The 18863-nt window shown below is 42.8% G+C and overlaps 1 protein-coding gene across 5 annotated transcripts in view; it reads left to right on the forward strand.

Annotated features, from left to right (window-relative positions):
- The window catches only part of IPCEF1 (interaction protein for cytohesin exchange factors 1), a 90042-nt gene extending 79833 nt beyond the window's left edge, over window positions 1–10209 (forward strand). For all 5 annotated transcript variants that reach the window (XM_072856075.1, XM_072856074.1, XM_072856078.1 and 2 more), the window contains 2 exons: window positions 131–321; window positions 3844–10209. In XM_072856075.1, coding sequence (XP_072712176.1) covers window positions 131–321; window positions 3844–4044 — 392 coding nt within the window. In that variant the 3' untranslated portion in view covers window positions 4045–10209. The remainder of the gene's footprint in view (window positions 1–130; window positions 322–3843) is intronic.
- The last annotated feature ends 8654 nt before the right edge of the window (window positions 10210–18863 follow it).

The raw sequence follows: 18863 nt of genomic DNA on the forward strand, positions 1-18863 counted from the left end.
TACCCTAAAAATTGCCCTTGGTTTTAACTCTAATACTGTTACTTTTTGACTTGGCTAAGTGCCTTTCTGATAGCTGAACTTAACATTTCGTATTCATGTTCTCATACCCAATTTATTCTTTTCTTTGCAGATCAGGAAAAATGTGATGACGATGAGATGGAGCGACTTTACAAGTCATTAGAACAAGCAAGCCTGTCTCCCATTGGTGATCGTCGGCTGTCAACGAAGAAGGAGCTTAGGAAGTCATTTATCAAACGCAGCAAAAACCCCTCCATTAATGAGAAACTCCACAAAATTCGAATGCTCAACAGCACATTAAAGGTGAGGTCGCAGAGCGAGCCAAGGAAAAGCCTGAGAGAAAGAAACAGTTTGGATGAAAAAAGAAGCAAGCCTAGACTTAAGCCAAACTCTAATTACATATTTACTTAAAGCCCCAGAGAATTTGGTTAAGTTTCTTAAATTGTTTTCTACTTCATTCTGAATACTGATTCATGTTTTGTTGTTAAAATTGAACTGGAAACAGAGGCAATAGTTCAGAAGGGACCCTTCTTGCAGAAGTTCCAGCCCATTTGGAAAATTTAATAAAGAAAGCATCTCTTAGTTAGCTGGAAAACTTGCAAGCTTGGCTGAATGCACTAAACAGGGGAGCCTTAAAAAAGGAAGAGCAGACAAAATACGTTGATGATAAAGGACATGAAAATGACCCTGAGCCAAAAAAAGTTTTCCTTATGTGATTATTGGAGAATGTACAGGATGTGCCAAAGCTATTGTAAAGACCTCCTGTAACGAAAATATTTTTAATAACAAAAGCATCCTGCTTTTATGTTGGAAACATATCATGAACTGGAGGGGTGGAGGGGTTCAGGGGACGTTCCATGAAAGGGCCAGTAAATCTGTCTGGAATATGGGGATTTATGAGGCTGTTTACTCGCCAGCATCAAATTTCAAAGGGATTTCAAAGCCTGCTTCTGAATTGTACTGAGGGAAACAGAAAGCTTAGCCATCTAAATTGTAAGGAGAAGAAAGAATAAATACAAACCTGCAGCTTCACTTGTTCCTTTTTGTATGCATTAGAAGCAGGAATTGAGTATCTTGTTTCAAGTCCATGTATTTGGCTTCAGGCATTATACACTGGAGAAATGCATGAAAAACTTCTCCTATCAGCACAATCGTTGATTTGATTATTAGTTGCAATGGGAGGCTTGGCTTTGGCACCCCGGCCTGTGTTAAACTTCCTGAAGATACAGTTGAAAAGACAAGTGGGAATATAGGCATTCTCCCTGTTGTAGGGCTTCCAGGCTCCGTATGAGACCTGGTGAAGTCTCTCCTCAGTATAAGAGTCTTCAGTGACATGGTACTGACTACAGCAGTATTCATCTGCATCAGCAATCAAGTGAGCCCATGATATAACAGAAAGTTAGTTTAAAAAGTATGCCTATTTTATACGACAGGAAACTAAATATAGAAACAAACTGCAAAGTTTTTCCCGACAGGAGCCTCTCTAATAAATCTAAGAACCAGTTAGTATGGAGTGGAGTTGTATCTTGTAGGACAATCAGCTTCATTAGTATGGAGCTGAATGGAAGCCTAGAAGCCTTACTGCCAGACGTGAGCAAGGAGGACAATTTTGCATTGATTCAGCACGTGAGTATAGTATAAGTTGTGATTAGCAGTGTTTACAACCTTAGGCTTGTCCAACACTTGTATTTAATATGGAAAAATAATTTTTGGAGTTTTCATAATGTGTAAAATGTGTTGATCTTTTTTTGCTTTCTTCAAACTAAGAAATTGGAGTATTGACAAGACAAATATAGCACAGACATTTTCTCACAGACACAAACAGAGCTCTATACACAGCAGTGTTTAAGTTAACCTGTCTGAAAGGCAAACGCCTGCAGTGGGAAAGTGCCATATTCTTTGCATTGTGGGATTATGTGCTTTTAAAGTTAATTTTCTTAACATATAACATGAGACATGAGATAATTTGAAACAATCTATTGGATATTTAAAAATCAGAAAAGTTTTGCATCTGATCCATATTTACTCTGGTTTAATTAAAACCCTATTAGTTTGAGACAAGTGATTTATGCAAGATTCAGTGCAATATTAATTTTGGACATTTGACTCCACATCTTTAACAACAGATTAATGTTGCTGCCACAATATATCATTAACATAACATGCTTTGGATAGTTTGGAAGAGAGGGAAGCTGCATGCAAATGCATCACAGGCTTAATGAATGTGGGAAACAGATTTAGTGCTACAGAAAAATTCCATGGCATGGCTTTTTGCCACCAATTTTGTCCACTGGAAATACTCTTCTCTCCCTTCTACCTCCCTATCTCTTCTTCTTCTCTTAGGCTAATTGCGCATATCTCTGCATTGATGCCAGAAGCCCTCTTACAAGGGCTGGCACTAGGTCTTCAGGGTAGGACCTGTGTAAACCAACAGTTGAACAAGTTTTTGTGTTTCAAAAGCAGCTCAGGCATCACAGGGATTAGAGTAGTTCATTAGCGTAGTAGTGGGATATGGATGTGAGAGCATACTACTGCTACTATCAGGAAGTGTCGTAAATGTGCGGGAGCATTTTCAAGGTGTTTTCAAGGCAGCCACTAGCACAGAGTGTCCTGAGGTGTGATGAAACTGGTGGCAGCAGGAGAAGATGGTGAGAACTGTTCCATTGCTTTCACACACAGACTGCGGGGATGGAGCTAGGCAAAAGCAATAAAGGTTTGTTAGTGCAGCATGGTGCCTCCATTAACTGTAGCTGCTAACTAGGGCTTCTCTATCCTGTGATCCACTGCATGGATAGGCAATAAGGGCTGGAAAAGCAAAGTGGTTCATTGTGTCAGAAAATGTGAGGACATTAATGAATATAAATACCTGAAAGGAGGGTGTAAAGAAGACAGAGCCAGGCTCTTTTCATTGGTGCCCAGTGACAGGACTAGAGGCAATGGGCACAAACTGAAACACAGGAGGTTCCCTCTGAACATGAGGAAACACTTTCTTACTGTGCGGGTGACTGAGCACTGGCACAGGTTGCTCAGAGAGTCTGTGGAGTCTCTCTCCTTGGAGATATTCAAAAGCCATCTGGACATGGTCCAGGGCAGCCTGCTCTAGGTGTCCCTGCTTGAGGAAGGGGGTTGGACCAGATGACCTCCAGAGGTCCCTTCCAACCTCAACCATTCTGTGATTCTGTGACATAAAGGATCTCAGTCTCCCTATATCAGTGACTGTTCATGTCTTACGATTGAACCAGGGTGCCTCCAATATACGGTCTGAGCTGCTCTTGTCTAAAAGTAGAGACCAGATTTGTTAGTAGTAGCTGGCAGTAGATATATTAGCAAGCCACATGTGCTCTAGCCACCCATAAACTCTACTGCCAGTGCATGGATTATATCAAAAATTATTTTCTGTCTAACTCCCAGAGAAGAGACATTTATAATGTGGCCAGGGAATAAGTATTTTTTGAGAAAGTTGGAATTGGTGTCAACTACAGAAATAAATGCTGTTGTGTCTAGTTTAATGTGAGTACTAACTCGTTGTGAGACAGCATAACAATGTCTAATTTTCACATGAATCCTCTCTCATGAAGTTTTGCTAAGAATCCTATAAAATAAAAAAACCTACATGTAATCATAATACTGCCTTCAACTGGGACGAATTTCTGCTGCGGGCTTAACTTTGATGATCTACATTCTGGAAATGGGAACAAGTTGCCAGGAGAATGGATAATTGGCCATCTCCTTGTGACAGAGTTCTCTAATGTTCCCAGAGTGCCTTTGTTATGGACAATGAGCTTGACAGTTTCTGTGGGAAATAACCACTTGTTCTCTTCCTAGTGTAAGGAACATGACCTGGCCACAATTAACCAGTTGCTAGAGGACCCAAAGTTGACGGCGATGAAGTACAGAGAGTGGAGGAACACAAACATCATGCTGGTCCAAGATATCTATCAGCAGCAGGAGCTCCAGGACATGTCCACAGAGAATAGTAAGGAGCAAGAGATGACTCCACAGCCTATCGCTGAAAGTGCTATCTGAGACCATGGTTCAATGGTTCATGGCAAGATTTTTCCCCACGGGTCTTCACGTACAGGCACTTTAAACTGCTGCATTTTGAGGTTTGTTTTTTTCCAAGTGTTCTTCAAAAGGAAAACAACCCCTTCTGCAAAGCTTTAATTCCTCTTGCGAAACTTATTTCATGTCAAAAGGACGAATCCCCCAAATTAAAAAAGCATGCCTGAACCTGGGCTGCATACCTTAGAAGACTATTTTATGAAGCAGCAAAGAAATGTTTTTCCATCTTGGGAGAAGTAAATTAAATATGTCCAACTCCTGGAAGTCACAGAACTGTATGATATGAACTGTATAAATGTGAGATCCTTGGGATTGTTTTAACCATGTAACTTACTGTTAAAGGAAGCTACAACAATGCCAACAGGATGTAGTCTACTCTCTGCCTTTTTACCCTGTAAGGTAACCTGATGTATGCATTTTCATCTCTACATTCATTCACTTTCACCGCTCTACCAGTTTAAACTGAGACAAATAGAATAGTAGTTATGCATGAGTTTATACTACAGACAACTGTCAGGCACCCAGTTTGTGCTCTGCCTGATGTTTTATGAGTTTCAAATTTATTTATGGACTAGACCAAGGTACTGTCTTTCTACATGAAGAAGAGAAGGTCTATCAATGTTTGCTAACATGTAATTTACTCTTCAGTGAGGCAGCTAATGTTTCAACAAGTTTCAACTTTTCTTATGGACTTGGCAGAATTCCTTGGAAGATTGTTTTCTTCTTTCTTACTTTTGACAATTGTGAATATATAAGGTACAAGTTCATCCCAGATTCCTACTTAGGAAGGTGATCAAGTTCACAAGGCAGAAGCTAAATAATTAAATTCCTGATGTGGACCTGGAAGTGTAAAACATAGCTGCAAATATTTTTGTAAATAGATGTCATTTTATGGCTTATATAAATGTGACTATGTACTGTATATATGTTTTATTTATATATTTATATAAGCTGATTTTCCTAATGTAGATAGGCACACATGGACCAGACCCACCCAGATGAGAATGCTTACAGGTTGACTTGAAATGCCTCTCTTTTTTGTTCCATTATGAATTACAGTAATGGCTCTACAACTGAAACTACCCTGGGACACCTGCTGTCACGTTTTCTTCTGTCTTTCTAGCTTTGAGTTTTAGATGAAGAAAATCTGTACAATTTAGGGCAGGAAAATAAGTTTTCTAGAAAGTTTCAGGATTTCCCTTTGGGCAAACAAAAATAAGTATGTTAAGAGGTTTTGCTGCAGGATCATAACTTTTTGGCTTCATTGTCCTCAGTAAAAGGTTTGGGTTTTTTGCCTTCCCATCTTCTGCATGTGTATAAGTATGAGGAACTTTGCAGACTGCTGAATTTTGAAAAGCAAGAATTAGCCCACCATTTTCAAATTAATGCCACTACAGGAACTGTGGCAATCTGCACTTCTGTTGGCTATTTCATAAAGATATTCTTTGTCATTAGTTTTCAACACAGTTTATCTTTTAAAGCAAAATACACTATACAGATGCAGCCATGTTCACCTGTCTTTATACATTATATGTTTTATCATAGTTTGACTGAGAAAACAAAAATTAATAGTGTTAGTGGGAACATGTGAAATCTTTTCCACCTGTGTAGTGCTAAGTCTGACTGTTCATATTGCATTTTTAACACTCGGCAGCTTTCCTTTTAAAACAGAGACATGGAATTGTGTCCCAATGCATCAAAAAATGGCACTTAAGGCTGCGCTGAGTGTGAGAACTGAGGAGCAGATGGTAAGCTATAAGAAAGGGGAAACAGAAGGAAGAATGTAGGCTCCTTTGATACAGGCTTTAATGGGAGAGGGTCAGGGGAAATGGGGGCTGGTTGAATGCAGAAGCAGGGCTATGCTTGGGAGAGCATCACTGCCTCAGGTATAAAACAGTTTAGGAGTGTGAGGGTAAGGGCTGATATTGGGTCAGGACTTAATAATTGGGGCTCATCTGCTGGTGGGGAACAAACGTTAGCTGAGACCTGCAAGTGGGTGCCAATGACTAAACAGGGAAGCAGACACAAAACCCAGGTTGGTTAAAAATTGTTTTCAGGAAATTGTCATATGAGCGGTGATTTCATCACTTCACTAATTCTAACTAGAAGTTGATAGAAATTAAGCAAGCTCAATACCTGTTGCAATTTGGTTTAGAGTAATCACTTCCTAAAAATTGAGCCCATTTTAAGGTTTTTTATCTTTTGCCATTCCCAGAAAACCCTCTGGACAGTGGACATCTGTGAGTGTCCTGATCCTGAATGAAATTCTTCAAAGCAGATGCATAGGTGGGAGAGGAATAGCCCCTGAATTTGACCTGATATCAGTTAACCACTGAGCACACACTGAAAGTTAGGAGTGTAGGGATTAATCTGCTTGATCCATCTCAGTTTTAACTACTTGGCGCTAAATAATTGATAAATAATGGATGCAAATTGAACGTACACTTCAGATTTTCTCTTGCAGATGCAGACCATTCAGTTTCTCATGAAACAAAGCATGTAAACACCATTTTTCTTCAAACACATCTTCACTTAGATCTTAAAAACAAGCATGAGCTTAAGTGGCCTGTCAAACGAAGCCAGACTAGTCAGTGCCTTGCAGTTCTGAGCAAAGTCCTAGTCAACTCTGTTTGCTGAAGTAGATTTGCACTATGTGGCCTGCACACGCTGTGTTGGCTCTTTTCACACTGCGCTTGTATAAGCATATACAAAACAGGTTTCCCAAATACAGAGACAGACAAATGTCCTCGAACAGCCCAAACTCTACTATTGGTTTTGATGAGATTAGATAGCCTAAAATAGCTTTTAAATTACTCTCTTTCAGATGGTCAGTAGATACTTATTGTTGAACTACTGAGTTTTTGAAAACCTGCTGAGGATGGGCTGTATCACCCTCTTTGAAAAGAACAGAAAATTCTTGAATGGGGTTACTTTAATGCAGTTGTTATTTTAACAAATTTCTGTGTGTCCAAGAAAACAAATGTATGAGTTTTATGCAAGTGCAGTGCTGGGAGTCTATCTCCATTCTCTTCAGCTACTATGTAGACCCGAAACAAATGGAAACTGTGGGAAATGTGAAATGAAAATTGTAGTAAAACAGGATCCATTTTCCAGCATTGCTAATTAATGCGACGGTTTTGACTCGGTGCTGGATTCATCACAAGGGGCTGCGCAGCAACCTGAAAGCCACAGTCGGAGAAAGAAGTGTGCACAAGCCGACAGCTACAACTAGTGGATGCAGCGGGGAGCCACCTCGGCAGGAGAAACCTGGACAACTCTGTGCTCTCCTCAGTGATACTTAGGGTAAAGGGTATCTGTTGGTCTGAATTTGGAAGGCCTGAACTATTGACTCATAGCATAGGGAGACTGTGCATCCCTAGTGAATGTCCAAAAGTCTTTAACCATCTGCCTCATGGGACTTGTTTTATGTACTTTTTCAGGAGAAAGTGTGTGTGCGTAGACACCTGCACATGCACAATTATTCCTTTGTCAGTAAAGCCTTTTGGTGTTGGTGCAGTAAGTCCAGCTATGCAGATTTTGGAGTAACTAACGACAATATCTAACTTCAGCTGTTTCTGCAGCCTGTCTCTGGTGGCTTTTCTGGAAATCAAATCTCTCTGTTTTGGTGGTGTAGATCTCATGAGTTACCAGAATGAGGTGGGATCGCATTTCCTTTCCTAAGATGGGAGAGGTTTCATGTGGGGACTGTGAATCGTTTCTGCATCTAGTTCTAATTATTTACTCAATACTGGGTTTCACCTAAAACAGGAATAAAGAGGAATAAATAATGTGCTACAACCTTTTTTTTGCAAACTTTCTTTTTGGAGGAAACCTTTATATTGACAGAAAAGGCTGTTTTGGGACAGTGTCATGGTTTAAACCCAGTCAGCAACTAACCACCACACAGCTGCTCGCTCACCATCCTGCCCCCACAGTGGGATGGGGGAGAGAATCAGAAAAAAAAAGTAAAATCCATGGGTTGAGATAAAGACAGTTTAATAGGACAGCAGAGGAAGAGAAAATAATAATATTATTAATAATGATAAAAGAACGTACAAAACAAGTGATGCACAATGCAATTGCTCGCTACCCACTGACCGATGCCCAGCCCGTCCCCGAGCAGCAATCGCTCCCCCCTGGCCAACTCCCCCCAGCTTTATATGCTGAGCATGGCATCGTATGGTATGGAATAGCCCTTTGGCCAGTTGGGGTCAGCTGTCCCGGCTGTGCCCCCTCCCAGCTTCTTGTGCACCCGGCAGAGCATGGGAAGCTGAAAAGTCCTTGACTAGGGTAAACATTACTTAGCAACAACTAAAACATCAGTGTGTTATCAACATTATTCTCATACTAAATCCAAAACACAGCACTGTATTAGCTACTAGGAAGAAAATTAACTCTATCCCAGCCGAAACCAGGACAGAAAGCCAAGGAGGGAGGGGAAGAACAGAGGTGGTATTTGATTTAAAACTATGTAGAATTTCAAAATTTAAAATTATTTCTAACTAGGAAAAATTATGGGCATGCTGCAGCTATTGTGTGAGCCTGTAAGCTTACATGTCTATTACAGATTTAATATAAAAACTTGTATTTTTTAACTCTTAAAGTAGCAAGGGAGTCTATGTAAGCATACTTCTATGTGCGGAACTCCATGTACTGTGGTGGAAGTTTGGGGTTTGGGCTTTATTTGTTGTTTTGCGTGTTTGGTGGTACAAAAGTGACCAATTGCAATGAGGGCCTGAGCTTACTTCATTTATATGAGATATGTCTTTCTGTTAACAGGAAGACAAAGTGGTTTTCTTGTAGTAGTAGAGCCAAAGTGGTATTTCCTGTTTTGTGTGGGGTGTTTCAAAGCAGCAGACATTTTAAGATGTCAGTCAGCATTTCCTTGACGGCTTGAAGATTTATCCCATTTTGGTCTGCTTCAAGCTGCCACATTCTTGCATTTTTAAGAACTGGCTTCATTATTAACTAAAACAAAAATCGAACTGAAAAAAGGAAAAGGAGAAACAGAACAGAGAAGCTCTGAGCTAAGATCAGGCTGAAATTCTTGTCTCTGCATAAGGGTAGTGTGAGCTAAGCTTGCCAAAAGCTAGGCATTTCAACACTGAAAAAAGATTGCCAGGTGCTGAGGAGAGTACTACATTCCTTGAAATTTGCTGTAGGAGAAGTTCCAAGACCTGTCTGCTCTGGAAAAATCAATATTTTTTTCTAATTTATTTCCTCCTGGTAAAAATCCAAAGGGAGTGGTCTATAAGCTGGTAGAAAGTTAAAAAAGAAATATGCATGTAATTCATTGATAGTTCATCAACCTTGATGTATTACTTTGAAATGATTGACTTCAGATGACTCAGCCTTTAATGCAGAAAATCCATTTCTTTGGGAAACTATTGGAGCTGCCACAGTGTCTGAGGCTTATGTACCCCATCTGGCCCACATGACGTCCATTTTGAGGATGTAGGTGTATGGCATTTCCGTAGGGCAAATAGTTTACGTCATCATACCATAGCTTAGGAACCATGTGAACTCTAACACTCCTTTGTGTCCTAAGTGCCTCAGGACCTACTCAAATTATTCTGACTCTTGAAATTGCTTATGGCAGTTTTACCTTCTCCCACCTAAAAATAAAGAAAAGAGGATGTGAAAACATGTCTCCCACTCTCATGTGAAGAGAAACTAGCACTAGTCTAGCAAAGATTCAGGTAAGCCCCTTTATTTATGAATGTTTAGCAAAATAACTCACTTGGTGAAATGCCATATGTGCATACTAATAGTAGTGCTCTTCAGCAGTGCAAAGCTTTCACTGCTGAAGACTGGTCAAAAGGAGGAATGGGGGTGTCTATTCCATCACCCTGTGTGTAGACAGGGAAAGCCATGCATAGAGTATTTGCAGGGATATCTGTTAGGCGGGGGCAGGGCCTGCAGCACCATGAAGGTATATGGAATCCCAAGTTGGTATTTTATCTAAGTCTATTTTTTTTTCAGTAGTTTCAAACTCAAAGCACAATGTTTGCACTCAGCACTGCCTTTTTACTGCTTGTTGCCCACACATGTGACTTGATTTTAATGGAATGATACACACATCTTGCAGAATGAGAGCCTTATGTTTGCACTTGTCAATTAAACGCTGAAATGAGAGAATATTTTGCTCAGCCTTTTTTTTACTTTTCACTGCGGATTTTTCAGTTTACTGCTATATAATAAAATAAGGATTTGCTGGTTCTTTAAACAAGCAATTTCCCCTTGGGACTAATATTACTATTAAGTTGAATAATCTGGAACCAGGAAGAGTCAATGAATAGTTTGACTGAGGAATGCCTTCTACTAGTTGGCAATGTAATTTTTGAAACTGCTGTTAAATTAGTTAGTTCTCTTTAATTGGTTGCTGTAGCCACCCTTAAGGAAGGATGGTCTCTTCTGACAGGTGTGGGACGTTGCTGGATTTTTTTCTAGCTCACAGAGCCATCTGTTTCAATTAAAAGAGGACTGGGATCTTTGTCAAAAGAGTTTCAGTTTAGCTGGACAGGCCAGCCAGATAGCAGCACAGTGAAGGTGTGTTTCCTAAGAAATGAGCTTGTCTGAGGGCTCAGCTGCCCTGAAGGAAGAATGTCCCTGTCCTCCTCTGTTCCCCCAATCTCCTACATGCTCCCACTGCTTGCCTCAGGCTAATCTGCTCATCATTTGGCACCTCGGTGAGATCAACCGAGTCAGGCAGCAAGGAACAGACACAGCAAGCTGGATAGTCATCTACTGCGATGGTGAATAAAATTGGCTTATGGAGAGGTTCAGTGCCTGCCAGAGCCCTCACAAGGGAGGCAGCTGGATTGTGTAGGCAGAAGCAGAAGGAAGAAGAGCTGTGTAAGCGGGAGGGAAGTGGGGACCTCTTCCTTTTAGGAGCAGTGCATTAGCTTGACTCAGCTTCCTGCAAAGCTATAGCTCCACTTTCAGCAAGTGATGATTTCCCTTTTTTCCCCCTGCAACACATGGTTGTGAAGACAACTTGAGGGAACAGTTTTCATACGGGGTTTACTGTGATCTCAGCCTGTGCTCTTGCTTTCCGTGACTCAGGCATGGCCGAACGTTTTGTTTCTGGGCCTGAAAGCTAAACTCTACACAAAACAATGCTATGTTTCCTTAGCATCCTTCCTGGCATGCTTGCTGCAGGGATGCTGGTGCAGGCATGAGAGAGGCAGTGGCTGGGGCTGGAGCACCATACGTGCCCCTGTTTATGCTAGCTATGAAACCCCACCTTGCTGCCTTAGACCGCCTCTTGTTTTCCTCTGGCTTTTGATTTACACCCTCCTGTGGTAGTACAAAATACAACCGGCTCCAAAGTTTTATAAGAATAGAAATGAGTTGCTCACCATGATTTGGACATTTGTCTTTTGTCTGCTTAAAAAAACCGCTGGGCTTCACCGGGCTTCCAGACAGTCCCTGTGAGCTTGGGGTCAGTATGTTGACTGGGAACACAGAGGGCAAAGGCGTCATTCCTGGCATCTGACCCTCTTTCATCACTTCACATTTTGGAAAGGCTCAGTCATCATTCTTCTGATAGTATCATGGGCTCTTTCTTATTGCTGGAAGAAAGTACCTGCTGTCGGGGGAAAGTTCCTGTATTATCTTCCTGTGCTCAAGAAATGACCTAGTTGTCGCTAGGGGATGTCCAAAATTGCCTGACAGAAGCCTTGGTAGTACATGGGATAGACAAACGGCTCTGTTATTTTGATGGGGAAACGTGTATCTTTCCTCTTTCCACGTCTGGGCAGAGCGGTGTCAGCCTCGGGCAGACACACAGGTTCTCCTTGTATTGCCGGTGGGAAAACACAGCTTCGTGAAAACACAGCTTCGTGAAAGCGGGTCTCAGCAAGTTTTTCTGACGGGGAAAACTGATCCCTTAGCACAACCTGCTGGCTGTTAGAGCGATAGCAAGCAAGGGAGAAAATTACAGGTTTGTGTGTAGGAGGGGAAGTAACAGCGTTACTGCTGTAGGCGTGATGGTCTCAGTCTACGTCTGAGCAAGTTTTACAGGGAGGTGAGAGCATTTGCTGCAGGTGGAAAAATGGAGACGCTGCCTGGCACACCGGCCCTCTCCAGACCTGAAACAGAAGCAGTAAACGGAAACCAAGTCCAGTCTGAGCATAACGATGCCCTGTGAGGAAAAGCAAGTTAATGCCTGAGGGGCCAAGGCAGGCGCTAGGAAAGGAGAGGTGGTAAATCTTGGGGGGAAAAGGGGTAATTATTGCCTGCGGGAAAATGAGGGGCATGAGATCAGTGGAAACCCACAGTCTGCCATACAACTGATGTCGCAGAGGGGATGACTTCTAGTATCTGCTTATTTAGCATCCATGAATCTCAGCCAGTAACTTGTTAAAGCTGTTTTGCAGACCACCCTAAAAGACGAGGGTTGAGAGGTTGGAGGTTGTTTTGTGGAAAATGCTCTCACGCTGGTGTTAAGGACTGTGGCATGTTTCTGTCCCTCATGAAACATCCATGCAAGTCTGGTAAAACCTAAAAGCCACCGTCACCATGTGGCACAGGAAGACAGCTGAGAATTCAGAGGCATCTCCAATGTCCTCAGCCCTTGCAATGGCAGCCATCTCCTGGTAATCTATGGGCCTATCTGTGCTCTTGCGGCCCTGTTGCTGAAGTAGAAGGTATGTTTCTAAGGTGTGTTTTCTTAAATCTTATTTTTATTACAGACAGTAAATTCAGTTCACCTTGGCTAGCACTTAAGTTCATAAATTACAGCAGCAACGAAGATGACTCTGGTGGTGGTGTTCTTTCCTGTGTAATTTGAAAATTTTGCTCTACACATGCCAGGAGGAGCCCCTAATAAGATTTCATACTGCTGTAAAGCACACCCATCACCTTTCCAGCTTGATGTGATACTTCATCATGAGCATCGTTTGTTTTATGTGGAATAATTTATTCTGCTCATCTTGCTGATGACAAGTTGAGGCAATTCGGGTGGCTGCATCTTATGTGCTGTTTCTGAACTGTGTTTTCTAATGCAAAAAAAGAGATGAATTATGGTACTGATACTGGTTGGAAGAAGCAGGTGAGAGTCTCAGGACTGAGGCAGCAAAAAAAGCTCAGCACTTTGGAGACAGTGACACAAATGATGAATATGTCTTGAAAAGGGGATGTGGGAACCTCACTCATTAAACAAAGGAAGGAAACCAGTCCCATGAGAAATCAGAGGAATGAGGAGGGCAGAGTCTGTGTGACAGCACCGTTCATACAAAAATCCGAGTGCAAAGTAACCCCTGGGAACAAAGTCCAGCTGCAGGAGGCGTTGGCTGGTTTGGGAGCATGGCTGCTCTGAGTGATTGCAGGGCAACCTGGTCGGGCCATACCCCAGGCAGGCTCAGGTGCTGGGCCAGAGCAATGAGAGATGACATGGCCAGGCCTTTCCTCTGGACATTAGCACACATGCTAGCTGTTCTCTGACACGATGCTGATTTGTGGATCTGGGCCCAGCTTAGATCACCTGGTCTAGTTCTGCATTTTCATTTCTGCCTGAGAACATCTGCAGTAGGGTGCAGGACAGCAGTGGCTGAAGTGCCTGCTTTATTGGTCTCGTCCTGTGGAAGCCCTTGGACTGCAGTTGTGTCTCAAACTTCATATTTCAGTGTTGGTCCAATTGCTCTTGCTGATAAAGATTAGTCTAAAGTTAAGATTGTCAGAGAAAGTGTGAGTTAATATTGGGTGTGGGAGAGGTCACAGAGGTAAGTAAGTGAGCACTGCATCATGCCCGTCTTTGCTTTGTTTCTAGCTGTGGCCCTGGTGTGTGCCAAGGGGATGCTCGTGATTGAATTTAGGCTTAGACTGTGTCAGGGTTCAGGGCAGAAATAATTTAGGATCTCTATTACTAGGTCCTTCATGCACAAATGGGATCGATTTAAGAGAGGAGATCCAGGAGTAGACAGAAACTTGTCTCTAGGGTTGCATTCAGTTTGGCATAGTGAGAGCTGAAGGTACAGATTATTTTCCAGGTATCAGAAAAAGCTCAGAGGATATTTTAGGGTTAGCAAAGGCTGCTGCCTTTCTTTTAATTTTGATTTGGGGGTGAGTGTCATTCTCAGATTAGGGTGACAACTAACGTTTGGGCTAGGGTTAGGCCATGTGCTGACATTTGCTTCGTAGTCTCTGCTCACTCCAGACCTGTCCTACCTGTGCCCTAATTGTCACTTTTGTCTGTAATAGCCTTAAATGTAACTTGGTGTCTCTTTCTAGACCCAACACTACTGCAGGCTCATCAGCCCTCGATTGCATGAGTGTTATCCTTAAGTAGAAAGAGACTGAATACTGCTTCAAAGACCATAAATATTCCCCTAAACTTTTATCTCAATTCTAAAGGGCAGTTTTGTGCCTCGGCAAAGATGGAGGCAGAGGGCAGAAATCCTGGATCAGCTCTGACAGAGGAAGTCACAGTTTGACTGTATAAGAAAAAGGATTACATAATTGTTCTTTTTAATGTACATGGGGACTGGCAAAAAGAACGCAGATACTGGCTCAAGTGAAACCAAACTTGCACAGCCTTGGAGAGTGGTGTCTGGCTTGTGTGTCTTCAGGTGACCTCAGCTGCTTCCTGCTAAATAAAGCGACTTTGTGAATGTATCAAATATAGCAGTTTTCAGTATATCCACATCTACAGGTGAAGCTTTGTCCTCAGAAAGCATTGTCAGAATGAATTTTAGAGTTTCTGGTGGATCTTTTCTTAAATGCACTGAGCTAGGAGTTGGGACTGGGTCGGGTCTGGTGCAGGCAAGAGGCAGAGAAGCCCAGCAGATGCTCAAGGAATCTGGAGCACATGGAGCCACTGGGAGGTAGTTCATAGGTGGGGTCGCCATGAAAGGGCTACCCTTGGACTTCCACCTTCCTGTTAGGAGCTCTCCTGTAGAAAAAAATTGGCTGTGGAAAATAAGAAAAAAAATTGATATATTTGGATATTTTAGAACCACAAAAGGAGACAACAGTGCAGCCCTTTTGCTATTTATGTTCCACAGCCATTTCATGCTCTGAGTTTGGCCCTCCTGCCCTGCTCCCTAAGTGACGCTGGGTGTTTCTTTGGGCAGCAAAGGTAACACTGCATGAAAAGAAGTGATGTATGTCATGGGACTGGGTGGTCAGGCAAGTTAGAAGTAGCAGTGTAACATAATGGGTTGATTTCACCCCAGAAGAATGAGTCTGATATACTCTGAATAATAACAAATTTCCTGTCTGAAATTTTGTTGTGCAGAGGAAATGCATATGGGTGGAAAAGATAATTTAAGGTGTACAATGTTGCATGTAGATTTGAAGGACCAAAGTTCAATTTCCAGACACAGATAACATATGTGATTTTGATTAAATCACTCCTACCCAGTGACTCAGTCCCCTGTTTGTAACTTGGTTATGAGAACTGTCTGCTGCAGAGGGCTGTAAATCCAGAAGTGCTGCTGCACTGATTAAATAGAGGATGACATAGAGTAACCAGTATAGGCTGTGACAATCAGCGGTAACATGGTGACTCTTTCAGATCTTGAGGACTGACGATTCATATGTGTATTGCTGCTGGAAATACAGAATCATAGAATAGTTTGGGTTGGAAGGGACTATTAAAGGTCATCTAGTCCAACCCCGCTGCCATGAGCAGGGACATCTTCAACTAGATCAGGTTGCTCAGAGCCCCATCCAGCCTGACCTTGAATGCTTCCAGGGACGGGGCATCTACCACCTCTCTGGGCAACCTGTTCTAGTGTTTCACCACCCTCATCATAAAAAATGTCTTCCTTGTATTTAATCTAAATCTACCCTCTTTTAGTTTAAAACCATTACCTCTTGTCCTATCGCAACAGGCCCTGCTAAAAAGTTTGTCCCCATCTTTCTTATAGGCCCCCTTTAAGTACTGAAAGGCTGCAATAAGGTCTCCCCAGAGCCTTCTCTCCTGAAGGCTTACCAACCCCAACTATCTCAGCCTTTCTTCATAGGAGACGCACTCCAGCCCTCTCATCATTTTTGTGGCCCTCCTCTGGACCCGCTACAACAGCTCCATGTCTGTCTTGTGCTGAGGGCTCCAGAGCTGGACGCGGTACTCCAGGTGAGGTCTCACCAGAGCAGAGTAGAGGGGCAGAATCACCTCCCTCGACCTGCTGGCCACGCTTCTTTTGATGCAGCCCAGGATATGGTTGGCCTTCTGGGCTGTGAGCGCACATTGCTGGCCATGTCCAGCTTTTCATCCACCAGTACCCCCAAGTCCTTCTCTGCAGGGCTGCTCTCAATCCTTTCATCCGCCAGCCTGTATTCATACTGGGGGTTGCCCCAACCCAGGTGCAGGACCTTGCACTTGGCCTTGTTGAACCTCATAAGGTTCGCATGGGCCCACTTCTTGAGCTTGTCCAGGTCCCTCTGGATGGCATCCTGTCCCTCAGGCATGTCAACTGCACCACTCAGTTTGGTGTTGTCTGCAAAATTCCTGAGGGTGCACTCAATCCCACTGTCTATGTCATTGATGAAGATATTGAACAGTACTGGTCCCAGTATGGACCCCCGAGGGACATCACTCATCACTGATCTCCATCTGAACATTGAGCCATTGACTGCTACCCTCTGGATGCGACCATCCAACCAATTCCTTGTCCACTGAACAGTCCACCTATCAAATCCATATCTCTCCAATTTAGAGAGAAGGATGTTGTGGGGGACCGTGTCAAAGGCTTTACAGAAGTCCAGATAGATGACATCCATTGCTTTTCCCTTGTCCACTGATGTGGTAAGTCCCTTGCAGAAAGCCACTAGGTTGGTCAGGCAGGACTTGCCCTTGGTGAAGCCATGCTGGCTGTCTCAAATCACCTCCCTGTCCTCCATGTGCCTTAGCATAGCTTCTAGGAGGATCTGTTCCATGATCTTCCCAGGAACAGAGGTGAGGCTGACAGGTCGGTAGTTCCCAGGGTCATCCTTTCTACCCTTTTTAAAAGTGGGTGCAATGTTTCCCTTTTTCCAGTCACCAGGGACTTCACCTAACTGCCATGACTTTTCAAATATCATGGAGAGTGGCTTGCGAACATCAGCCAATTCCCTATATACTTTCAGGAGGCTCTGTGTAAGGGAAGAGGAAAGTTGAAGAGATTTCCTGCTTAAGTGTCCCCTCTGACAAGAGGTGCTGCATCCTGGAGTTGACATTGTCCACTGCAGTGTTGTCATTTAACCCCAGTTGGCAATTAAGTACCACACAGCCGCTCATTCATCCTCCCCCCCCGGTGGGATGGGGGAGAGAATTGGAAGAGCAAAAGTAAGAAAACTCGTGGGTTGAGATAAGAATAATTTAATAGTTGGATCAACCACAACAACAAAATAATAAATTGCAATGAGAAGGAAAACAACAAGAGAGCAAGAGAGGAACAAAACCTAGGAAAAAAACCCAAATTATACCACCACTCACCACCCGCTGACTGATGCTCAGCCTGTCCCCGAGCAGCGATCGCTTCCCCCTGGCCAACTCCCCCCAGTTTCTATACTGAGCATGACATTGTATGGTATGGAATAGCCCTTTGGCCAGTTTGGGTCAGCTGTCCCAGCTGTGCCCCCTCCCAGCTTCTTGTGCACCCGGCAGAGCATGGGAAGCTGAAAAGTCCTTGGCCAGTGTAAGCACTGCTTAGCAACAACTAAAACATCAGTGTGTTATCAATATTATTCTCATACTAAATCCAAACCACAGCACTGTATTAGCTACTGGGAAGAAAATTAACTGTATCCCAGCCGAAACCAGGACACAGAGTTAGACCCCATGAACCCAGTTCTGCTTGTGTGACTTTGTCTCTTCTGAAGCCAGAATATGGCTGCATGCAATCGCAGGTGACTTTGCAGAAGAAATATGCAGCTGAGCTGGCTTTGAGTTGGCTTGTGCCAGTTCACTCAGCTAATGAAGGGAGGGGTGGGCTCAGCTGGCACCCTGCAGAGTGGGGCTCAACAGCTGAACTCCCTGTCTTTTTGCTTTTATCATTATTAAAGTCATGGCAGCATGAGGAGGCTCACCTGTGCTACGAGCACTGACTCTCATTTTGAATAATGGGAGGTTACTTTAGAAATCCACATCAGGCCCTTCCATGTCTCTAAATTAACAGAAAAAAAAGGGCGCTGATGGCAGATTGTGTCATGGGTAAAACAGTCTTGACTAGTTCTTTCCAATTAACACAAAATTTTCATCAGGATTCAGGTAGTGAGGAAAAACTCTGGAAACCAACTAAAATGTGCCAGCTGCCCTGGTCAAAATACCACTTTGGTGACCTCAGGTGAGTTCCTGTCCCAGCATGGGTTGCCTGCAGCCACAGTCCCTTGGGTGTGTCCCTGTCCTTCTTGCTACTTATTATTCACTGGTTTTTTTGACCAAAAAAGGTTTCAGTATTGCGTCAGTGTTTTGGTAAATTAACATGAAAAAAGATTAGCTATGATTTTCCAATGACCATTCAATAATTTTTGCAGTGACTTACTTCTGAGTTATTCGATTTTCTCAGAACTATGTTTTTTAAGATTATGCTGAGTTCTCTTGAAAGCCTTTTCCTACAAACAAACTGAAAGGCCTCCTTTCAATTTCTGCTTTGTATCAAACTTTTACCTGCATCATACAAGATCAAATTGATTACTCTTGTGGCAGGACTGATAACTGATTGGAAAATACATCACATAGGGATTGTCAATACTGCAATCTCCAAACCAGGCGGTAAGATCAACACTTTACCTTCCATTGGTATCCAGTTTCTAATTTGACCATCTGTTGTTTCTCTTCAACTTTTAAAAATTTTCTC

Source organism: Ciconia boyciana, chromosome 3 (genome assembly GCF_034638445.1).
Source record: "Ciconia boyciana chromosome 3, ASM3463844v1, whole genome shotgun sequence".
Taxonomy (NCBI): Eukaryota; Metazoa; Chordata; class Aves; order Ciconiiformes; family Ciconiidae; genus Ciconia; species Ciconia boyciana.